Source organism: Podarcis tiliguerta (genome assembly GCF_965153285.1).
Source record: "Podarcis tiliguerta genome assembly, chromosome: Z".
NCBI lineage: Eukaryota > Metazoa > Chordata > Lepidosauria > Squamata > Lacertidae > Podarcis > Podarcis tiliguerta.
Genome location: NC_139553.1, coordinates 12,529,616 through 12,554,942, shown reverse-complemented (window position 1 = coordinate 12,554,942; position 25,327 = coordinate 12,529,616). Strand labels below are relative to the sequence as shown.

Here is a 25,327-nt window from a genome sequence, read left to right as displayed (position 1 = left end):
CAGGCAGAGAAATAGAGCCAGCCATAAAAAGTTGACAGCTTTTTCTCAGCAGGGCAAAATGCATTTTGAGCATGTTGTTTGATTTGGTTTGATATAAGGAGAATTCCCTGGATGTCTAGATCCAGATTTGGGGCAAGTACTCTTTGGTGAGAGAGCACATGCAGTGATTTAAAATCTCAAAACATGGAGCAAAGTAAAGCGTGGAAATGCAGGATGTTAGACGTTTAAAATATCCCCTTCTAAGTTGCTACAATAGGGACGCGGGTGGCACTGTGGGTTAAACTACAGAGCCTAGGACTTGCTGATCAAAAGAACAGGGGTCCGAATCCCCGCGACGGGTGAGCTCCCGTTGCTCGGTCCCAGCTCCTGCCAACCTAGCAGTTTGAAAGCACGTCAAAGTGCAAGTAGATAAATAGGTACCTCTCCAGCGGGAAGGTAAATGGCGTTTCCGTGCGCTGCTCTGGTTCGCCAGAAGTGGCTTAGTCATGCTGGCCACATGACCCAGAAGCTGTACGCCGGCTCCCTCGGCCGATAAAGCGAGATGAGTGCCGCAACCCCAGAGTTGGCCACGACTGGACCTAATGGTCAGGGGCCCCTTTACCTTTTACCTTAAGTTGCTACAAAAGCTCCCCACTTTCCTTAGCATATGCGATATGTTTGGTAAGATAAATATGATTTACTTACAAAACTATTCAAAGATCAGATTCATGTGCTTTTCCATACAGCAGCAAGAAAGCCAGGCAGCAAAACTTAAGGTAAAGGTAAAGGGACCCCTGACCATTAGGTCCAGTCGTGGCCGACTCTGGGGTTGTGGCGCTCATCTCGCTATATTGGCCGAGGGAGCCGGCGTACAGCTTCCGGGTCATGTGGCCAGCATGACTAAGCCGCTTCTAGCAAACCAAAGCAGCGCACATAAACGCCGTTTACCTTCCTGCCTATTTATCTGCTTGCACTTTGACGTGCTTCCGAACTGCTAGGTGGGCAGGAGCTGGGACCAAACAACAGGAGTTCACCCCGTCACGGGGATTCGGACCACCGACCTTCTGATCAGCAAGTCCTAGGCTCTGTGGTTTAACCCACAGCGCCACCCGCGTCCCCTGCAGCAAAACTTATGTTAGTTCTAAAAAGGTAAATGTTTCTAAATCATTTGCTTAGAAACACAGAGATGGCTTGTTAAAGCCATACTGTAGAAGCTTTGAGCATTCAGCTTAGGCACCCTTACTGGAAGAGTTAACATGGTGGGGGGAAATGGTGGAATGTAGGAAAACAAAGAGTTTGGTAGCCCTTCCTTCCAGCCTGAAGGGGTGTGACCTAGTTAAGTCAGGTAGTACTCTATGTTTTTAACTCCTTCATGCATTAATTATAGTTAAGCATGTTGGTTATATTAGGTGAGATATTTCCCACAGAGAAAGGGACTGCAGCTCAATGACTTTGAACCTACTTGCTTTGCACATGGATGGGACGGGGTTCAAAATTGACACCTGACATCTGAAACCTGACATCTGACACCTGACAGTGAAAAAAGCGGGCGGTGAGGAGATCCCAAGTAGCAATAGCGAAGGAAAAGTCATATTTTTGACCAAGACCCCAGAAAGCTGCTGCCAATCAGAGTAGGCGACACTGGTCTAGATGGACAGATATTCTGACCTGCTGGCATAACACAGCTTCCTATGCAGGAACCAAGTATGAACTAGCTCAGCCCACCTTCCCAAGCTTGGTAATTCCGAGACAGAAATGCAATGTCTCTTTCGGAAATTGTTACCTTAAGCTATTGCTGCACTGAGAGGCTAATTCTGTTTTTGCTTGCAAAGTAGGTCAGGAATTCCTCGAGGGATAAAGCATTAAGGAAGGAACTTGCAAAGTCATTGTTTCTTCTGTAAAAAGGTACTCCACTAAGGCTTAACTAAGGTTGGACAAATCAATCAATTTCAGTTTCTAATCTTTCCAACCTTTAGTTTAGCTTGCCAAATTTCTGGATCAGTTTGCAGATTTTTTTTAAAAAAATGTTCTCATGAAAATTGGGCAGCTTTGTACACATTTCTGCCAACATGCACCTCTCTTTTTTTTGCAAGTGATGTCCTCTAATATTTTTGTATGTTATTTTCACTAATACTTTCATTATGTGTTCTTATGGCTGGAGAATTACATCACAAAATTTGGTGCAAATATTTGTGCATGTGAATTAGGTATCTTTGCATTTAAAATGAAAACTGAACCAAATTTCTTTCCGTCCCTAGGCTTAGCCATACCAGAACACTTTTTCTGTTTTGGGCTTCTTGTATTCTGCCTCACCAGTCTCAATGGGCACTAGCTAGTTCTGGAATCTGAGGCATGTTGCTGACTCATTCGTTCTGGGAATTGCTAAATTTGTTCAACAGTTGCTTCCTGCTGTGGTAACCTGGTTCTCCAGGAAGTGCTGAATATGAATATCGTTTGTTCTCCCCACAATACTTTTTATACCTGCATTGATTTACTTTATGTGAGCAAACTTCACACGTTACATTCCTTACGTGCACAGTTTAAATACGGTACTTCTTTCCTCCACAAGTGTATACCTATTTATTTATATTTTTTTAGTATCATAGAGCAACCCTTATTTATTTATTTAACAACATTTGCAGCAGACCACTTATTTGATTTTTTAAAAAATCACATGCCTCTAAGCCAGGGGTTGGCAAACTAAAGTCCGTGGACTGGATCAGCTTCACATGGGTCGTAAATCCAGCCCGTGCCCCATGCCACAAAGCCAGAACCTGCCGTGAAGCCGAGACTCCCGGTGACGGCAACGGGAAGAAGAGGCCGAGCGGCAGTGGCTCTGCCACTTAATTGCTGTGCCTGGTTTACCTCAGCGTGGCACAGGGACGTCTCTGCCAATCAAATGCTGCGCCTAGTTTACCTCAGTGGTGTTTGATTGGCAGAGACGTCCCCACGCCGCACTGAGGTAAATCAGGCACGGTGTCTGATTGGCAGAGCTGCCGCCGCTCAGCCTCTTCTTCCCATCGCAAGGAGGCAAGGCAGCGCCCACCACCGGCTCCGGCTCCTTCCGCCTCGCCACCTCCAGACAGTGGACTGGCCAGCTACTAGAAAAAATTGCTGACCCCCTGCTCTAAGCGATTTACAATGGGCAATCTAAAACTGTCATTTAAAAATACCAGTTAAGAGAAGCATGGAAAACTAGTTAACATACATTTTAAAAATATAATTAAACCAGCAGCCGTAAAGCCATTATGCATAATAAAAACACACGTAAAAATTGGTCGTTAAAATGACATGCCTGGGTAGGTTTGCAGAAGTAAACAAAACAAAAAAGTACAGTGGTGCCTCACAAGACGAAAAGAATCCATTCCGCGGGTCTTTTCGTCTTGCGGTTTTTTCGTCTTGCGAAGCAAGCCCATTGACGGAGTAGCGCTATTAGCGCTATTGACATTTTAAGGGCTAAAAACGGCTTTTTAACGCTTGGGAGATTAGCGGTTTTGCTGCTAAAATACTTTTAGCAGCTTAGCGATTCAAAATAAGGGGTTTTGGAGCGGAAAAAAAATTCAATTTTTTTTGTCATTTTTCGTCTTGCAAAGCAAGCCCATAGGGAAATTCGTCTTGCGAAGCGCCTCTGCAAACGGAAAACCCTTTCGTCTTGCGGGTTTTCCGTCTTGCGAGGCATTCATCTTGCGGGGCACCACTGTACAGTGGTACCTCAGTTTACAAACTTAATCTGTTCCGGAAGTCTGTTATTAAACCAAAACTGTTCTTAAACCAAGGCGCACTTTCCCAAATGAGACCTCCTGCCGCCAGTGCCCTTCCACCATTCGGATTCCGTTCTTAGACTGAGGTAAAGTTCTCAAACCGGGGCACTACTTCTGGTTTTGCGGAGTTCGTAAACCGAATCGTTCTTTAACTGGACTGTTCTTAAACCGAGGTACCACTGTATTTAACAATTGTTGAAAACAATATAGTGAAGACCTAATCTACCTCACAGGGTTGTTGTAAGGATAAAATGGCAAGGGGGGCTACCACCTTGAACTCACTGGAGGAAAGTTGGGATATGAATGTAATAAATCAGCAGATAAAATATATATATCATCAATACATATGAATATGCCATACAGGCAGGTCTGGCTCTGGGTTTGAGAGGCCCAGGAGCAAAGTGTGCTCTAGTGGGCTATACACGGATGATTTTCTTGGTGGTGTCAGTATTGGTGGCTAAAGGACTGCCATCTTCATTTCCCACAATGCTCTGGAGCGCACAATCTACTGCTGCCCATGACGTTGTGGGAAATTAAAACAGAGGTAGACCAGCCTTTTTCAGCTTGGTGACTTCAGGATGCTTTGGACTACAACTCCAATCAGCGCAGACAGTTCTGTGTTGTTTGTATGCTCCATGGAAAACCTGAGTTTGAACCTGTCATGTGTGAAATGGTCTTAACACTTACCTCCAGAGCTTGCTCCAGGTCTCCCCTTGAAAGATGCAGGCAGCCAATGTTGAAGCTGATCTTTGAAGGAGGGTTTTCAATGCTGCAGAAGATGCGTAAGGCAGATTCCCAGCTGCCCTTCTCTAGAGCTAAAACTCCTTTGTTCCAATGCCTGACCAGGTTACTGTAAGCCATTGTCCTTCTAATATGAGAGGAAGCAATCTGATTTGGAAGGCCTGGCTCTTTAGAGATTGCTCAGACTATGTGCTGTTTGGCTTTGCTTCCAGAGACAAGCAGACCAGGAAGTTGAGCATCTCTCTCTCTCTCTTTTGGTCCCAACTAACCCTTATTGCTCAAACAGGGAAATACAGTCAGAGGAGGAGCCACTCTGGCAGCAGGTCAGTTTACAGACAAAGTCTTTTCTGTGCAGAGCCTGGGCAAACAACAAACCCTCTGTCCCAACTTTTTTATCATTAGGTGCACTGTCTCTTTTTCCTTATCACAATGTCCAGGTCTGTAGTAAGAACTGGAATTTATGAAGTAATATTAAAGGAGAGCCTTTGACCAGGTGTAAAGTGCCTTCATCTCCACGGACTACAACCTTTACTGCCCTTGAGCCATTTAGAAGAAATGCAGATTTTCTGTGTCCCTTCTCCATCCACCCTGTCCCCATTTCTATTCCCAAATCCTGTTGAATAAATGGGATTAAGATCAGGAGTTAATTACAGACTGCTATGAGCTGTTCCGCCTACATCAATGACCAGTGAAATGTGGCTCTTGCTAGCTGCTCCACTCTATAACTAATCAACTGCATTTTGCACTAACTGGAGCTTCCATGCCATCTTCAAGGGCAGCCCCAGCTAGAGCACTTTACAGTAGTCCAGAGCATGAATTACTATGGCCAATCTAAGAATGGCCATATGTGGCAAACCAGCCCATAGCTGGTCAAAGGCACTCTGCACCAGCAAATAATAATAATAATAATAATAATAATAATAATAAATGTTATTTATACCTTGCCCCCCCCCCCCGGGCCAAGGCCGGGCTCAGGGCGGCTAACAACCAATAATTAAAACGAGTTGAATGAATACAACTTAAAAACAAGATTAAAATACAACGTTAAAACATTAAAATGCAGCCTCATCACAGGAGGAGAAAGGAGAAAGAAAGAGGGGGGAGGGAATCAAATTGACTCCAAGCCAAAGGGCAGGTGGAACAACTGTCTTACAGGACCTGCGGAAAGAAATCAGATCCCGCAGGGCCTTTGAGCCTCTGGTGACAAAGCTGGATCTAGGATATGGGTGGGGAACTTTTTTCAGCCCGACCCGATGACTGCATTCATAATGGGGTCCTTAATGGGGTATAGACCTTGTCAGGTGCCAAATGATGCCAACCTCTAGTCCCTTCTTTCTGGTCCCTGGGGTGTCACTTGTCCCTGTTTTTGGCCTTTGTTGTTGTTGTTTAGTCGTTCAGCCGTGTCCGACTCTTCGTGACCCCATGGCCTTCTTAATTTCTTTTGTGAGAATTGGGCATTTAGATAAAGAATGAACCTATATTCATCTTCGATATGTTGGGAACTATAAAGAATAACTGTTTATTTATTTAATTTATATACTGCCCTTCCTCTGAAAGGGTTCCATATCTATGAAGAAAGACCCTGGTGAGACCCCAGTGCACCAGTCTCAGAGGGGCTGCCTGCTGCATCTTTGTAAGATTCTCTGCTCTTCTGCCTCCTTCTGCTCAGCATCTATCAGAGACGGTCATTTTGCCTCATCTCTGCATCAAGTTGGGTGTGAATGGAGCATTCAGTCACTGCAGATACCAGGATGTAGCAGAAATTTGAGGAATGCTGGGAAAAGTTAAGGAAAGGGAATGCCTTGTCCCAGATGAGCCTCCCTGTACTCTGAGATCATCTGACAAAGGGATTTTGTTCTAATTACCTTCATGTCTAAAAATGCACATTGTTAAGTCTCACTTTTCTCCAGGGCCTCAAAAAGGCACTTCAGCAGAAATTTTTGCAATGCAGAAACACACTAAAGTATGATCAATGAAGGCTGAAATGTGATGTACACTTCTTTGACAGTAAGCCCCACTGAACTCAAGCGGGACTTGCTTCTGAGTAAGCATGCGTAGGATTGCACTATAAAGTCACTGAAATGCAAAGTGTTAAAGAAATTGTTCTATGGGTTTTTGGTTGATTGATTTGTATGCAGTAGTTCAAATAAGAGAATACAGCTCTCCTAACAACTCTCAGTGGAAGACAGGAGTGCCTGGCGTGCTCTGGTCCATGGGGTCACGGAGAGTTGGACACGACTAAACAACAACAACAACTCTCAGCTCCCTTAACATCATCATCATCATCATCATCTTAACAAACTACAACTCCCTGAATTCTCTGGGGGAAGCCATGACCATTTAGAGCGGAATTGTAGTGCTTTAAATGTGGGGTAGGAATGTGACCTAAGATGGCCCTAACCACCCATTGGAACGGCACGATGTTTATCTGTGTCGCAGCAGACATCATAGTAAAAGCTTTCCATCCTGGGTGAGAGGAAGAATGACTCTTCTATGATAGCCTAAGTCACACATTGGTACTGCACTCTGATATGGGTACATATCACAAGCAGACATCACAGGAAAAGTGTTGCCTCCTGTGTGAGAGAAAATAGGGAATGCCTTCTCTAAGATAGCGCTAGGCCACCTGTTGGCTTGGATGATGATGTGTCTATGCATCACGTGAGCCCACGTGAGAGAAGAGGCAATCCCTCCTGTGTGAGAAACTGGGTGATGCCTCTTCCAAGATGGCATCTACTGAGGGTAGCCAAAAGAAACAAGAGCAAAGTTAGCATAAAAAATGGCATATGCCAATTTATATAGATGTCAGTTTAGAATTCTAATGAAGGGGGTTTGGCTAGATTTGCCTGAGATCCTTTCCAACAATTTCATGATTCTTGGATGCCTTCAAACAGAAGACAGACCTTTCATGTTTTATACACAGTTGCATTAATAATACTGTTTTCTTTCTTTCTTAGCAACTTTCCAATTAGTCTGGACACAATTTTTGTCAATGGAATGTTTAAATTCATTAATTTAACTGATCAATTAAATGTTTGTGGGCTCTCTCAAAAACCATCTCAATGCATTTGGTTTTGCAATCCCATTGGGAATCACGGGAAATTAATCTCACAAATTGCAGAAACAGGGAGAGAAAAGAAACCAACAGAATTTATTGGTCATTTGTCAATGTAAAAAAACAAAATGAAACAAACAAGACAAAAACAAGCCTCCATGGCAAAGGTATGTGATTGCAAAGGAGATGCTGGTTAAATCCATATATATTATATTATGTACACATCTGAATGCCATTTCTAAATACAATATGTACACAGTCATACAACAGCCGAAACAAACAACATAAATCTGAGCTTGGTTATCAAAAAATAAGGCAGCAGTGGGAGGGAGAGAGAGAGGCCTTGTTTGAGGGAATCATATGTGCTCTGGGACAAAATGGCTGATATATCCACAGTTTCGAACTTCAAGTAACATGGGAAGAAGGTGTCCCAATTCAGGCTGCCCTCAAAAGATGAGGCAAAAGGTGCTCTCTCAACAAAATCCTTCATTCCTATCTTCTGTCGCTGGGTTGTGCACTAGAAAGGCCTGGCTGCACCCTGCCTTGGTCATTTGCTGGGTCATTTGCAACATTTAACCTAGCAATTGACTCCTAAAATGGCCAGAGGACCATAGGATCAAAAGCAAGAACATCCTAGCCTGTTCCTACAGCCTACAGTTGCAGGGTTGTAGAACAGATGGCCTTCCAGATGTAGCACTGCAACACCCATCAACCCCTAGACAGCACAACCAGTGGTCAGGAACAATGGATGTTGTAGTCCAGCAACACCTGAAGGACCAGAGGTTCCCCATCCCTGGAGAAATCAGCCAGTGAGGCTTCCCTTACCATCTCCTATGCATGTCACAGCAGAACAAGCCGCTGTTCAAGGCAGAGGAGAAAGGGGACCCTACCTGTTTCTAACATGACCAGGGATTTAAGATAGCCAGTGGTGATACCCCCAAAATGTATGGCAAAGTTCTCTCCAGTGCCAAAGCTCCTTTGCCATACATTTTTGGTGGAAGAGCACCTGGTTGGAGTCTCTAAGGCTTCATGTTCAATCCGTCACATCTCCAGTTCTCAGTGCTGGGAAAGATTTCCTTAACACCACTGCCCAGCCACTGTAGACATACTAGGCTAGAGCAGGGATGGGGAACCTATTGTCATCCATATGTTATTGGACTTGAACTTGCATCAGCCGGCATAGCTAAAAATCAGGGATGATGGGTGTTATAGTTCAGCAGCTTCTGGAGGGCATCCCTCCCCCGTCCCCAGGCTAGAGAGAGCCCTGTGGTCAGGCCTAATATAAGGTAGTTCCTTTATAGCTGTTAGTTTTGTCATTTCCATGACAGCTGGGGTAAAAAAACAGGACTTCTGACCCAAACTAGTATTTTACATGGTAAAACAAGTCCAGCAGGATCCAATGACTAGAAACCAGATGGTTGTCATTCTGACTGTAGAAAAGCCATTAAAAATCCTCCCTATAAAATGGAAATTCATATGGCTACTTCATATGGCTGTTGTGACAACCGCTGTAGGGAGCGGGAAGCACAGAGGACAATAATAATACCACATTGGGAAGGGGAGTGGCACAACTAGTGAATTTTCCATGTGAACATCTCACTTAACATCAAGCGGGTGATGGCACGGGCACCCATAGCATGCCATGGAATGTTTGCTAACATTTCTAACTTCAGAGGGGAAGGCTCAGTCATGGAATGTTGAAAATCAATACACTTGCTGCTAGGAAAGTGGTTTGGGGGTTTTCTGGTGCAGAGGGGAACTTCACACCAGAGTTAGGGAGAAAAGCAGCTGTGTAATGCTGGGGAGGAATCTAGGGTGGTGAGACGCTTGAGAATGGCTGAAAGCCAGAGTTTTAACAGTAGGGGGAGCTAAAAGATGGGGAGGAACAACATCACACATAGGAGTGAAATGAGAAACAATTGGCTGAAATTTCACATTCAGAATGATGAGACAAACAAAAATATTTGGTCTCCAGTTTAACACACCAAGATAAAAAGTCAAGACTGAGAAGCACTGAAATTGCTTCAGAGGCTCTGAGAGCCATGTCCAGAGGAGCAGATGCAAAAACAGCAAAGAATCTTGTGGCACTTTAAAGACTAACATAAGCATAAGCCTTTGTAGACTACAGACCACCAGTTCATCAGTTGCATGAAGGTGTCATCCTGAGTTTTAAGCATATTTCCCACACAGTTTGAGAGGCGTGGAGGTTGTAAAAAGTGAGGTCGGAGGGAAATGAAAAAGTACAGACAGTGATAATCATGTTCTTAACAGTAGCAATTCACTAAACAGTTCTTGACAACACAGAAATCCTGGCATTGGCAAGCACATATAATGTGCTAAAGATCCTTTTGTCCAATATTTCAAGCACTGGATGACGAGAGCTCTAGTCCACAAAAGCTTATGCCATATAAAGACTCTTTGTTGTTCTAAGATTTAGGACAGGGTGGAGCTGGAGGGTGGTGTTATAAGGCAGGAGGGGCCACCAAGAGCAATGAAGATAAGCCACTGCTGCTTAGGAAGGACAGGTTCCCATAGTTAAATCTGGTTGGCTATTGTGTGAGTTCCAGAAAGGATCAAAATGGGCAAACCCATTTACTTGCATTCAATATGTGCATGACTGCACATATGTGCATCGGCCCAAACCCGGAAGTAACCTAAGAAGTCACAAAAAGGGGCGGAATGGGGCATTTGCAGGCATTTTCAGTGGTGTTTCAATTATAAGTGATTTCACGGATGCACACAGTGCCTCGGAACATAACCCTCGCGTAAATGGGAGGTTGCCTGTGCTTATAATATGCCATCAACAACCCAGACTGCAGTCATTTCCAAAAACCTCTTTGCTACTTAACAATGCTACAGTCAATTATATATCTGATGCTCAGGTTATCTGAATTCCAGTTATCCCCAAATTTCTGGCTCCCTGAATATACTGCTGCAGTTCGTAATAATCTTCTTTTCCTAGGGGGTGAGGGCTTTTCGAAAGCTGCTTCTTCAACCCCCACCCACCCCTTTCTTTTTGGATTGCAAACCATTTGGTGCCCCTAACACTCTCACCCACCCCAAAAATGAGAGGTAACACAACCCCCTTCCGTTGGAGATTAGTTGTCTTCCCCGCCCCCATAATTAAGCCCCAGGTTTCACTTTTAATTCCCTTTTGGTGCCTTAAGAAAGTGGTATCTGGAGACAGAGGGAGGTTCATTTACAGCATACATTTAAAACACATTTAAAGCACATGACTTCCCCCCAAATAATCCTGGGAACTGCAGTTGGTCAAGGAATGGCAGCCCTGTAAGGGCTAAACTACAATTCCCAGGATTCATTCAAAGGAAGTCAAGTGATTTAAATGTGCTTCAGTTGTATGGTGTGGATGCAACCAGATATCTATGTCAGTCCATTTTGGCAACAAGTTCATTAGCACACAAGGCATCAGCATCATCATGACAGTAGTAACAGTGTCCACTATTTCCCCCTAAAAGATCCTCCACCACAAAAAAAGACCTCTATTTACCAGAGAGCCCTCAGTGACCTTCCTTTGACCATTAACATTCTTTCGCCCCTTTTTAAAACAATTTTAAAAATCCAGTGTGTAAGAATTCACACACGTACACCCTCCCTGCGAACATGCAGTCACAACAACCTCCCTCAAACCCCTGAAAATGAAGCTGTGCAACTCTTTGCTATTGTTCTGGTCACAAATGGCTGCCCTCCTGTTCCTTGTAGGGTTCCTTCAGGGAGAACAACACACCAACATGGCTTCCAGGAAGAGTGAACACACCCCTGAAGAACTGAACTTTCCTGACAGGTGGAATAAACCCCAACTGAGTTTTGAATATAGCAGTTGCTGGGAATCACGAGTGCGGAAAGCGCTGTTGTGCTCAGGTCCCGCTTCCACCACGCTTCCCACTGGGGCATCTGGTTGGCCGTTGTGAGGATACTGGATTAATGGGCCACTGGCCTGGCCAACCAACAGGACTCTTCTTATAGTCTTCAAAGAGAGTGTTTTTTGCCACTTGTGTGAGGAGAAGAGGAGAATGGGCTGATACAAATACCCTCTCCAGGAAGGAAGGCCCATGAGAAGATGTTTCCTCAGCCCAGAGAGTCTCTTGGCCATGGCTGAGGGAGGCAGCAGCTGCCATGGCTGCCTCCTTGGAGCAGAGGTCCCAGGAAGTGGATTTTTAGTAAGGCAGTGAAGCCCCCTCAAGTGCGGCTGTATTTCTTTGGTCAGGGCAAACGCCCATGCAAACTCTGTGGTACAATACGCAGCAGAAAGGGCACAAAACACCCAGTTCCAAAGGAATCCCAAGAGATAACCACCCCAGCTGTCGCCTCAGTTGTCTGTTGAAATCCACCAGGTTTCAAACAGTGTGGCAAGGGGGCACAACCAAAATGCTAGGATGCTTTAGGCCAAGAAGAGGCAGGTGGGTATCTCGACTGTGTCCCTCGGTTGCTTTTTGCAGGTCAAATGCTACCGTCCACTTGCTCCACCAGAAACAGGTGGATGGCCTCAAATGCTGGGCGATCTTTGATGTCACGGCTCCAGCATTTCATCATCAAGGAGAACAGAGGATTGGGGCACAGGGGTGGCTGAGTCAGATAGACCTGTGTGAGCAGGAAAAGAAGAGTGAGGGTGGCGAGGGATTTTGGAACCACAGATTTCTGGGCTGAGCTGAAGATGCTACCCATGTAGTTACTCTTTAGTGGACTGTTGCTGTTTTACTGGTTTAAATTTGTATATATATCTCCATCCTACATAAATAAATGTGGAACTCATAGGCTTTGGCTTGGAGCTCTTCCTCCAGTGAGCAGCAGCTGGCTGTGATTCTGAAGTAACAGGAAGAGGTAATAGTAGCCAGAACCACTCACAGCATCACACACAGGAAGAGGATATAATGATTTCCTCACCTCTTAAGCAACCCAATTTCTGGCTTTGGAGCCCATCCTCCAGAGTGGATCAGAAGCCAATAAAAGAAGAGAAAGAGGAGAAGAGGAGACACTGATTTCTCCCCTCTGATCTCAGAGCCATTCCTCCAGGGAATAGCTCTTGGATGTGATTAAAAACTGAGGAAGTGAGAGAAGAAGGTACCAAGCAAGGCTCACACACCACCAGCAGCACATACAAGAGGAGAAGAAACCAGCTTCCCACCCTCTTCAGCCCAGCATGTAAGGCACCAGCATCAAAAGGATGCGCAGGTTCCCACCATGCAGAACATCTGTTTTGGGTACCTGTCGGCCTTGGTCTCGGAAGAACTCCCCCGTGTTCTCAATGACCTGCTCATCAGAGAGCCAGCTGTAAGGCTGCTCCTTGCACAGTGTGAACATCTCCCATAATGTCACACCAAAAGCCCAGACGTCGCTGGCCGTGGTGAACTTGCCCTATGAGGAAAGAGAAGAAGGCCACAGTGTCAGAAGACCATGGCAGTGTGCACATCCCTCCCCACCACTAAGAATCCTGGGAACTGTAGTTTACCCCTCACAGAGCTACAGTTCTCAGCACCCTTAACAAAATATAGTTCCTAGGATTCTTCTGGAGGGAAAGTGTGCTTTACATCTATGGTGTGTGCACAGCCTATATCAAGACTGAGCTACTTTTGGCCCTTGGTTGGGAGTTGTCATTGCCACAAACCCTGAACCTAGGCCACAAAGTCACACCATAAATAGCATTAGTGTGCAGATCCCCCATCAGTCACTAGCCTTCCTCAAGACCTCCCTGCTGCAGATTTGATGCATCTAATCAAGAGATTTAAATGGGTTTAGCAGCCATTACCTCTCCCTAGAACTGCCAGGGAATTGTTGTTCGGGTGGGGCCCCCTGCTAGTGATCTCCTATAGATAATTCTCAACTACACTACAAATCCCAGGATCCTCTGAGGGAGCAAAACAGTTGCAGTCGTATATAACGAAGTTAAGTTCATAGGGCAGCAGACATGAGGCGAAAACCTTCAAAGCAGGGCCGGTAAAGGGTGTGGGCAGGGGAGAATTCCAAGGGCCAGACAGAGAGGCTTGGAGGGCCATGTTCACCCCCTATGCCTGAAGCTCCTCCCCAATCCTGTCTTAAATACATTTGCAACAACAGCAGAGAGATATTGTGCCTCTTACCAGCAGGATGCTTTCCCAGGCCATCCAGCGGATTGGCAGCACAGCCCGGCCCTGGATCCGGTAGTAGTCGCCACTGTACAGGTTCCTGCTCATGCCGAAATCGGCAATCTTAATGGTGTAATTGTTCCCAACCAAGCAGTTGCGTGTGGCCAAGTCCCGGTGCACAAAGTTCAGGGAGGCCAAGTACTTCATGCCAGAGGCAATTTGGGTAGCCATGAGCAGGAGGTGGAGGCAACTGAGAAATGAAGAGAAAGGCGAGGATCTTTTAGAATCGCACCAGGTCAAGAAGGGCAAATCTGTCGATTTCAGTTTCTCTCTTTTCTCACCATAAATTCAGTTCTCCACACCTACAAATATAGGTGTGGAATACTGTATATATATATTCCTTGTGAAAATTATTTGGCATTTTAATGCCAATTTCTCCCAATATGCATGATTTTTGGTATGCAATTTTGCCCCATACACTCTGTATTTTTGTTGAAAGCTGCCCAGAGTGGCTAGGCAAGGTATAAGAAATATATGATGATGATGATGATGATGATGATGATGAAATTCCATGTATGATCTTTTAAGTAATACATGCATTTATCTGCACACTTGGGTAAAATGCATTTTTGTACCCATCAGTTGGCTGGGGGGTTGCACTGCAAAATCTGGAGGAACTCAAATCTCCCCAAAGTTGGCTGTGTTTCAGTTCCTGCATTGTTTTAGAGTGAGCATTTTGCAGGCTTACCTTGAAATGTGAACGGAATTGAATTTCTCTCCTATCTGTAGCCACGAGGGCTACATCCAGCCTCCACCTCCACAGTTAGCACTATGTGGTGGGGAAAGATGTGTACTTGCCACTAAATACCAGTAGCTGGGCTCCCCACAGGCATTTTGTTGGCTACAGTGGGCTTCATTCTGCCTAATGGCAGGGTTGACTCTATTGGCCATGATTGCTATATGCAGCCTCCACATCTGGAATCAGTATGCCACAAAACACCAGTAGCTATTTCCCTTATAGCTTGCTTGTGGGCTTCCCAAAGGCCAATTTGGCCACTGTGGGCAGCAGCATGGTGGCCTAGTCAGGCCATTGGTCTGGCCCAGCAGGAACAGCACAAGGAGGGGCTACCCGCTCTTCTCTCCCCCCGGCCCGCTGCCCCTTCCCCTCCATCACCTAACACAGGGAATGTTGTTGGAGAGTGTGAAGGTGCTTCTGCTCTGGCGTTGCAGCAGGAACTGGTGGAGATCCCCGTTCTCCATGTACTCGGTGATCATGCACAGCGGATCGTCCCTCACGCACACACCCAGCAGGCGGATGATGTTTGGGTCCTTCAGCCGGGACATGATCTTGATCTCCTTCAGGAAATCGTTCCTTGGAAGAAGGAAAGGACACGTAAAGAGAGTAAACCAGTCACCTGATGAAAGACATCTTAAGTCAATTTATCATTGTGTTTTAGCCAATCAAGAGACTGCTCATCGACATGATGTGCAGGGGTGGGGAACCTCAGGTGCAGGGGCTAAATGCAGCCCTGCAGGCCTGCCTGGCCCTCAGAATTCACAGAGGCCACACCCCTTCACTCTGAGCCCTCAGAACTCTCCATAGGTGGGTTTGAACTAAAATTATTAACAACAGCAACATACTAATTGTCACCTGTACAATTGTCTCAAGGCAATGTTTAACAAAAACTGCAAACAACAGCTAAAAACACACACAAAAGTAAGTACATTTGAAACAAAACTAAAACCACACAAAATGTAAACAGCTTTGGAATTTTTAGTAAACCACTTTGCTTTGAGCTTTTTTACATTCAAGAGGTGTATAAATTTTTATGAAACCAAAGATAGATACTAATGACAAAGACTAGTTTTTCAATCTGGGAAAGTCTGTCAGAACAAATACATCTTATTTTCGGAGGTGGGTGGTGGGTGGGATGTAACTATTTACACAAGTCCTGGGAGCAGGTTGCTCAGCTGAAAGGACCACCTTTCCCCATATAAACCAACCCAGGCTCTGTGTTCATCATCTGAGGTGCTTCTTCTTGTGCATCCTCCAAAAGCAGTCCAGAGGGAGGCAATCCAAGAACGAGCCTTTTCAGCAGTGGCTCCCTATTTGTGGAATGCTCTCCCCAGGGAGGTTCATCTGGTGCCTTCATTATACACCTTTAGGCACCAGGGGTAAACATTCCTCTTTAGACCTTTGGCTGATTAATATTCTACAGCCTTTTTAATGTGTTTGTGGGAGTTATTGGTTTTGTTGTTTTCGTTTTAACTATTTATTTGTGCTTTTACCTTGCTTTCTTATCCTGTGGATAAGAAATCTTATGAAGGGCCGCATATAAGTCCAATAAACAAACAAACAGACAAACAAATAAAATATGAGCTTATTTGGTAACATTCATGATTATTTAATATGTTTGGTACAAATATGAACTATGGGGTCTCTTTTACACCACTCATTCTTTTTTTTGCTTTCCATGATTTTTATTTTATTACCCTGTAATTTATTCTTCCTGCTTTTATGATTGCTTTTATTATTGCTTTTAGGGTTAGGGTTAGGGTTTTCTCTTTGTTTGAATAATTTTAAATACATATATATTCAATTGTTTCTGGAAAGTGCAGTTGGTGGGTCCCTGTTGTTTCTCAACAGGAATTACGTTCCCACAGAATAGGGGCAGCCACACTAAAACCACTGCTCAGAGTTACTGCAGAGCAGGCTTCTGAGATCTTTGGAACTTGCAGCAGCAATAACAAGTGAATGGATTTCTCCCAAACCACCATCCCTCATGAGAGCAGACTCTCTCTGCAATTGGCACCACAGCTTGTGCTCACCTGGCTGTCTTGGTGACATTGGCTCTCAGCATCTTTACAGCTACCAGAACTGCCTGGCTGGAGGCTTCTGAGGAAGCACGACCCAAGAATTCCAGGAGACCATCAGCTTCACACAGGTGGACCTTCGTGGGAAAGGACAAAACCAATTTTAGAGTACCGTAATTGTCAAGCAGAAATGGAGAGGAAGTAGACTCCTCTCAATGCCCTATCCATACCGTCCATTTTACCCACAAGCATGTTAGGTGCATATTAGAGCAGGAAGCTAATTAACTCTCTTGCAATCTACCTGAAGAATAATTCTTAGACTATTTGGAGATAATGGCAAAGGCTAAATCTAGCTAGGAGGGCCCAGGGTGCAAAAGAGTCCAGTAGCTGTTCACAGTTGTTCTGTCGGCTATTTTTCCAGACCCTGTTCCTTAATCACTACTGCTCCAATGTGTGTGCTCTACGGATACAAGGAGGCAGAGATTTCCAGAGTTTGTCGCTGTCAGCACTGTTTCTGTTCCACTACTGTTCAGCTTCTGCTAAATCCTATGTTACTTGTCATGCAATTCGCAAAGGTTAAAATGAGCGTAATTAATTTCAATGCATTTAAGTGAAAGAGGGGCATCAAAAACAATGCAAAAAGTAATGCAATAATTTCTGTAGTGTTCATGGATTAAAAAATAACGATGATTGTGGATATTGCTTGTGTCCCCTTGAGTGATTTCTGTTCCTGACCTCAGACGAATATGTGCAATGTGGCAAATTCTATTCACCGTTATTGTTTCCGGGGGAATTCTCTGACAACCTTCATGTACTCTGCACTAATTCGGCACACATGCAACCCAAATTCTGCACCAAGAAAATCTGGACTCTGAGACATGAATAAATTATGTGAATAGAGCAGATTTGCTCCCCCCCGCCCCCCCGGTGGTTATTCCGCTAGTGATAAGGAGTTAGGAACAGGGATCACAGCTTCACCCCAACCATTGGGCATGAGATTCAGCTACCCTTCTGTCTGGCTGCGAGGATTTCTCTCTCACCCTTTTAAGGACTAGAAAGCTGCTCTCTTTCAAGAAGAGCTGGCATTTGCAAGAATAATGATCTCTGAGCAGGCTATAATCCTCAGGGTTCTTTTTCTGCTCTTTGGGGAAATGCACCTTGAACAGCCTTGTCAACTGGCAGCCCTCAAGCCAAATGGTGTCAGCTTTTCTCATACCTGGTTTGAAGTATATCTGGAAAAAGGAATAAACACACACCTCCCCAAACTGCCCTTCTCCCAGCTTCTCCTTGAGCCGCAGCTGCTGCCTTGGGAACTCAGCCACCGTGATGTCCTTCTTGGTCAACGAGTCCACTGTGATGGCTGGCACGGCGTATGTGTTGTTTCCCGTGACGCCCTGCAGGCTAACAATGTCTGTCTCTGCATAGTGGGGGACGTTGTTCTGGAATCCCTGGTGAGGGGTGCACTTGGTGATGTCTGGCTCGGCATAGTCACCGCTACATGCTAGAACAACAAAAAGGGGGGTTGGCAGATGAAGACGTTGGACTTTTTGGAGCTGGCCGACCTTACTGGAAGAATCCGCGATCAGAAAGAGGAACATCAAGAAGACTGGAAGAAATTTAAGGAATACTCTATTTAGCTAGATATCATAATATAACATAAGTTGAAATACTTGCAAGTACTAAATTGGCCTAGGAATAAAGCATGTTGAATTGTATAATACTATGGATTGAGAATATTATGAAAAGGAAGGAAGATAGCAATTTGAACAAGTTAATTTTATTAGAAAGTGGATATTGGAAAACTGCTATAATGAGATTTATTGAAATTCAGTTGGGGGGATTTGAGGAAGTCACTTAACAATGGAAATTAAATTGTATTTCTAAAAGTTAAGTGTTTTGCATGTTTGTTTGTTCTTTTCAATATTGTAATGTTTTTTTTCTTTTCTGTGTGTTATATCTGTTATAAACTTGGAAAACCAATAAAAAAATTTGGGGAAAAAAGAACAACAAAAAGGGGGGAGAGTTCCCTTGACCAACCCCCCACCACCACCACCACATCATGTTTGGTAGTCTGTTTTGTTAAATTCATTTGCGGGTATTTCCATCTCACTTTTCAGCTAGTAAAGCTCTTCGCCTTTGGACAGTGATGCTGCAGACAGTTTAGGGCAAGGTTTCCCAAATTTCAGCTGGTTTTTGACTACAATCCCCATCATCTCTGACCATTGGTCCTGGTAGCTAGGGATGATAGGAGTTGTAGTCCAAAAGCAACTGGATACCCTGGTCTATGGTCTCTGCTACATCACTCACGGTCTGCAGGAGGGAGTCTAACTGGGACAATGTATTGTCCACGTACAGGAAGAAATCAATTGCCCTCTTCCTTAGATGGGCCACTACAGTTATCAGTGCCTTCAAGAACTTTCCTGGGCTTTAGGGCCAATCCCTGATCCAAAACACAGAATCTGTGATGGCTGGGTGGACTAGTATGCGAGGGTAGGCCTCGGTCCGGTACAGGGAAGCAATGAGGTCCCTAGGCTTGAGACCCTTTGGACTGGTCTTCAAGGTCTCCACCCTGAATTTATTTTGGGTCGGATACCCTCTTGAGCATGGGGAGGCAAACTAAGGCCCGGGGGCTAGATCCTGCCCAATCGCCTTCTAAATCCAGCATGTGCCCTTTAATCAAAAAAGGCACCTCTGGGTTATTTGTGTGGCCTGCCTGGTGTTTTTACATGAGTAGAATGTGCCCTTTTATCTAAAAAGGCATCTCTGGGTTATTTGTGTAGCCTGCCTGGTGTTTTTACATGAGTAGAATGTGTGTTTTTATTTAAAATGCATCTCTGGGTTATTTGTGTGGCCTGTCTGGTGTTTTTACATAAGTAGAATGTGTGCTTTTATTTAAAATGCATCTCTGGGTTATTTGTGGGGCATAGGAATTCGTTCATCCCCCCCCCCCCAAAAAAATGCTCCGGCCCCCTGCTGAAAAAGTTTGCTGACCCCTGCTCTTGAGGTCCAGGTTGGCCCTCCATACTCCTGATTTCTCCTAAGGAGAATAGGGTAGTGGCCAGATCCCCGCTGATCTCCAGCAAATGCTGGATTGCCTGAAGCATCAAGAAATGCAGGGATGCTCTGCTCCTGAAAAAAGCCCTTTCCACCTTGTTCAAGCCCTTTTCCAAGGCTCCTGCCACCACCACCACAGAACATCCAAGGCTGTAGGCCCGAAAAAGGCTGACAAAATGGAAACCAGGAGGAAGGAAAATTGAGATCTATGAAGCTGGGAGAGAGTGAAAACTCGGTAGGTGTAGCATAAGGGAGCAGAAAGAGGAGCTAGGAACAAATGAATGAAGGAAGAACAAAGAACAAAATCCTTTCCAAGATGGCGTTCCCGCCTCTTTTCTTTTGTCTTGCTTAGAGCACCCGGCAGTCAACCTGCCGTGGAGATGTCAGGAAATGAAACTGGAGATGGGGTTATCTCTAAAAGATTTTGCTTCCAGCCAATGGAGAGATGGGCAGAGACAACCCTCCCCATACAGGAGGAGGTATCTTTGTCTGCCAGAGGCACAGCACATAAGTATATGCTTCACCCTACCTATTGCTAGAGCCAGCCATAGTTCAGAGTCCACACAGCCCAATCTGTCTGCTCTGAAATGCATTGCTGCCACTGCAGGTGGTCCTACCTGAGTCCTCAGCACTTTGGGAGAGCTCAGGCAGTTTCTGAAGGAGAGTGATGGGCTGGTGATATTCCAGGTCCAGTGGGAAGACCCTCTCATAGGTGGGGTTAGTCTGGTGGATCTGTGTCTGGCCATTGACAATTCTGGAGCTGTAAAAGGAGAGCCGAACGGTGGCATCTTCTTCCAGGATCCGCCGAGGAGCCTAAGGGCAGAGAGGAGAAAGCTGGTGAACCCTCTACATCAGGCATGTCCAACTCCCAGGAGACTGCGATCTACTCCCACTATAAAAAACTGGCAGTGATCTACCCATTGGATTGACCAAAGTTGTTGAGTTTTTTGGAGGGGAGGATTGATCAGAGCTGTTGAGCTTTTTTGGGAGAGGAACCCTCATGACTGCATGATCATCCTTGAAAGTGTACAGTCAATACCTGATGATATTTCAGAAGCTACCTTATCCTTGTACTTAAGGAGTGTGTGAGCCTATCAGCCAAAAGTGCCTTTCTGAATAGTCTATTTGGTCAACTGGTTAATAATAATAATAATAATAATAATAATAATAATAATATTTTATTCGTATCCCGCCCTCCCCAGCCAAGGCCGGGCTCACAGCAGCTAACATCGCAAAAAATGCTCTTTGATGGCTCAGGACTGACTGGTATTCTCTTGGTTGTGAAGAGAGCATAAGAAGAGCCCTAAAGAATCAGACTAAGACCCATCCTGGTGTCCTGTTTCCCACTGTGGCAAATCAAACACCACTGGTAAACCCACAAAAGCAGGGCTTGAATGCAATAGCCCTTTCCCATTGTTGCTCACTAGTGGATGATGTTCACTGGTTGACTTCCTCATGCTCTAAACTAGAGACCTCCTTGCCTCCTCCATAATTGTGTCTAACACCCTTTGAAAGCCATCCAGATGCTCACACTGCATCTCTACGACAGTGAATCCTGCACAGAATCATAGAATTGGAAGGGACCCCAAGGGTCATCTAGCCCAACCCTCTGCAATGCAGGATTCTCAACTAGATCATACGTGACAGATGGCCATCCAAGCTCTGCTTAAAAGCCTCCAAAGAAGGAAACAGAAGTCATTCCTTTCATCTGTCCTGAACTGCCCCCACAGGGTGATCCAGTTCCCCACCCCGATCGAAGTTCTAGAACACTCAGTGTGGGAGATGCTCATGTGATTCCTCAGTTCCCCAAGCAGGAAGGGTCACAGCTATTTGAATGAAAAAGGTCCCAGGTTCAATCCCTGGGATCTCCAGGTAGGTCTGGGATAGGGTCCTTGTCTGAAATCCTGGAGAACTGCTGACAGTTAGTCTAGGCAGGCACCTTTCAGGTGGGTACCATTACGTTATAAGAGAACAAGGAGGTGTTCATGATGAGTTCCAAAACTTCTTTTTCTAGAAAAATAGCACTGAGTGTAGGCATTATTGAGCTAGATGGACCAATGGTCTGGACTCAGCATAAGGTATCTTCCTACGTTCCTATGAATACCTATGCAATCAATCAATGGGGTTGGCTCCTCTCCTTCCTGGAGGATGAGCTTGGGTTGCTAGGACAGCCTTGCATTTAAGCACTAGCCTGGTTACCACTGGTGAGAATAAATTCTACACTGGTGAGTGTGCTGGCTGGCAAAGGAGAAACAGAACCCTCTGTCCCCCATTCTGATAGTTGAGGAAGCTTGTTTTCTGGCCGGTAACATTTGTGGGCTTATTTACAAGGCTGTGCCAGGAAGTTTTCCCGCAGCCAGACAATCTACCATAGGACACAAGATACCGTCTCCAGCCGCATCTGGACGTGCTGCCTCCACAGGATAGCAACAATGACGAAAAGCAGCAGCAGGATAATGGCCACAAGGCAGCTGACCAGATTGGAGGTGTTGGAGTCCTCTGCCTTCGGAGCCACCCAGGGACTCGTTGCAGCAGGTGGCGAGGTGGTCCCTGCAATGGCAAGGAGGTGGTCAATCAATCAGTCAGTCAGTCAGTCCACTAATCAAATAATTGTACTTGTGGCAGATTCCACAGTGGTCCTTGAAAGGGCAGGCAGTAGCAGTAGATATAAGAATAATTAAATAGGCTGAATGCTAGTCTTACTCAGAGCAGACCCAACGAAATTAAGGGATCTAGGTTTTTATGTTTTAATTCGAATTGCTTTTAGAATGTTTTCAGCTGTAACTGCTTTCTGTTATTTTTGTTTGCAAGTTTTTCCAGAATATTTTAATCAGTTTTAGAAGGACTTTGCTTTTTGCTTTTTTTTTTAACCAAGAGCTGTTTAGGGGGAAGAGGGTATAAATGCAATAAATTAGCCACGACCATTATTTTCAATCGGTGTACTCTGGATTAGGGCTAACTTTGAATAGTTATTTATTTATGTGACTTGCATTTTGATGCTTAGGATGCCTCAAGTCTGCTGCAGCCATACTGGACCATCAACACATCATTCCTCTTTATTAGTTGTTCCCAAATGCTTCCCCAATGTTATTAAATTATTGGTGTCTGGAGGGGCTCTCTTGAGCTATAACACAGTAGACGTGGGGGGGATTACAGGATTTCAGCAGGAAGTTACAGGACATGTGCTGATTGAAAATGAAGCTGGATGTCTGCCCCAGGGAATGGTAATGAAATCAGTACAATGTATAAGTGTTCCAATATAAAGAATGCACAAATGATCATGAATGCAGAATAAAAAAGGACACCTCGATACAAAAAAATCTCTAAGTGGATCGCACAAAATGCTATCATAAAAGCACATGCCAGAATGCAAATGGTTTAAAAAAAAATCAATAGAATGTTAAGCAAAATATTGCAACAAAAATGCTGAGCAGCGTGATCAGAAAAGTAATAATAATAATAAATTTTTATTTATACCCCGTCCTCCCCAGCCAAGACTGGGCTCAGGGCGGCTGAGTAAAAGTACAGTAAGAGCCAGTGAAAGCAGTAGTTGTAGAACAAGCAACAATCTCGCCTACATAGCTTTTATTCCTTTAAATTGAAAAAGTCCCAGACGCTTTCGACTGGGGAAATGACCTTTGCCAACCTAGTTGCTGACGTTCCTAAATCCTTGGCAGGGACACCAACTCCTTGGGGTCCGAGCCCTTTTCAGCACCCTTATGGAGGTAGAGGCCACCCCCTCCCCAATATCCCACAAGCGCAGAGCACAGAGTGGTGCAATGCAGCTCAAGTGGCTGGCTCCTTCTCCTCCTCCTCCTCCTCTTGCCGCAGAGGGGAAGGAGGGTTGATGCAGCCTCCTGCCAGTGGAGCTGTCAGGAGGAGGCAAAGGAGGAGCCACCGGCCATTGAAACCGTGCAGCCAAAGCGTTCAGCTCTGCCCCTGGCTCCACCGAACGTCCTCTGTCGCCTCTGATCCATGGACATGGCAATCGGCCTCATACTTACACCAAGTCCCTTCTGTTGCATTGAGTTCCTCTGATGGGAGTATCTCTGAGGTTGTGCTTGAGGCCAGAGTGACCATAATGGGGTCACTGGCATCCATATCTGCTGGAGAAGCAATGACAAGAGGGTGTGGGCAAGAAACACATTAGTCTGTCGCTCAGAGCCTGGCCATTTCACACTGCGGAGCCAGGTAGAGAGAACTTGGCCATCCAGACACTCAGCTGGAGAACGGCAAGATCTCATTTTCTGTGGGGTTTATCCACAGGGGGGCCTTCCAGCTGTTATTGGACTCCAATTCCCAGCAGCCCCAGCACAGTCAACAGTCAGGGATGAATGGAGCTGTAGTCCAACAAAATCTGAACAACTACAGGTCTCCTGTCCCTAGTGCCTCAGACTGGTCATACTGGCTAATGGCACTCCAGATCAGGCCATCTTCTGTAGCCCTCTCCCTTTTTTTGGTCATGCATATTTTCAACCATAAGGGCTAGATGCTTCTTTAAATGAAAGCTTACATTATAAGAAAACTGAATTCTTCACACACCACCTATACCAGTGTGGTATAGAGGACAGCGTATTAGAATAGGCCCAGGGAGACAAAAGTTCATAACCTCCACTTAGCAATGAAGCTTTATGACATACAAGACAGCAGGTCTCTAGCCTGGGAAGTTTCCGGTGCATAGTTTGGCACAAAGAGAAGGAAAGATGAGGGAGGAGAGGGGTGGGAAGGCAGGGATTGACAGAGGAAGAATGGGGTTATTTCAATTACACCTATTTAAAACTTTGTTCTCTTGAGCCTGTCACTCTTATATCCCGCAGTCCGACCAACCTCACAGGGTTATTGCAAAGATAAAGTGGGAGCGGGGGTGGTACAAAAACCCAAAAAATAATAAAATAGGGGCGCAGTGTCTTGGGCTTGCCAATCAGAAGGTCGGTGCGACAGAGTGAGCTCCCGTTGCTCTGTCCTAGCTCCTACCAACCTAGCAGTTTGAAAGCATGCCAGTGCAAGTAGATAAATAGGTACCGCTGCGGCAGGAAGGTAAATGGCGTTTCTGTCATGGTGTTCCATTGAGCCAGAAACAGTTTAGTCATGCTGGCCACATGACCCAGAAAGCTGTCTGTGGACAAACGCCAGCTCTCTCAGCCTGAAGCGAGATGAGCGCCACAACCCCATAATTGCCTTTGACTGGACTTAACCATCCAGGGGTCCTTTATCTTTTCTTTTACCCAATAAATAATATAATCATTAATAATTTGATGCTGTTGAGGCGCATCTGGAAGAAATACAGTATGTACCAGGCAAAATATTATTCTGCACTTGCAAATGAAGCTATTCCCAAGGCTGCTCACCTGATTGGAAGGAAATTTCACTGATCATCATCCAGGTGTCAGCAAAGTAGAAGTGGCAAAGTATGGCTTTCCCCACACGCTGACTGAGGGGGACGGTCACAAATCGTGCGCTGGGGTTCTTGTCATCCAAGACGGTGTCCACGCCCACGGGGTCTGGCTCCCACTCAGCGATCAGCCATGGCTTGAAGAAGCACTCCACCCTCTCAAAGATCTTCACTCCCTTGGAAAACATGTTGTTGCAATGGACCTGGAGTTGGAAACAGCAGTGGCCATGTTCAAGCACTCTTTTCTCCCTCAGTGGACCGGGAGGATGCAAGCAGCATGGCGGCCAAGGGCCCTACCTTCATGGAGGTTTGTTTTTAAAAACATAGTTATTAATTTTTCTGACGCAAAGTGAGTTATAACAGGCTTAAGACATAACATAACATAAGACATAACATAAGATAACATAACATAAAACATAACATAACATAACATAACATAACATAACATAAC

The 25,327-nt window shown here is 45.2% G+C and overlaps 1 protein-coding gene across 1 annotated transcript in view; it reads right to left on the bottom strand.

The window, feature by feature from the left end:
• Nucleotides 1-25,327, bottom strand: part of LOC310669696 (discoidin domain-containing receptor 2-like) — a 52,327-nt gene that overhangs the window by 10,059 nt on the left and 16,941 nt on the right. The window contains exons 8-16 of the mRNA XM_083424167.1: nt 24,833-25,079; nt 23,489-23,590; nt 21,871-22,034; nt 20,102-20,297; nt 17,687-17,931; nt 16,446-16,567; nt 14,791-14,988; nt 13,632-13,866; nt 12,760-12,909 (exon numbers count right to left, since the gene is read on the bottom strand). Coding sequence (XP_083280293.1) covers nt 12,760-12,909; nt 13,632-13,866; nt 14,791-14,988; nt 16,446-16,567; nt 17,687-17,931; nt 20,102-20,297; nt 21,871-22,034; nt 23,489-23,590; nt 24,833-25,079 — 1,659 coding nt within the window. The remainder of the gene's footprint in view (nt 1-12,759; nt 12,910-13,631; nt 13,867-14,790; nt 14,989-16,445; nt 16,568-17,686; nt 17,932-20,101; nt 20,298-21,870; nt 22,035-23,488; nt 23,591-24,832; nt 25,080-25,327) is intronic.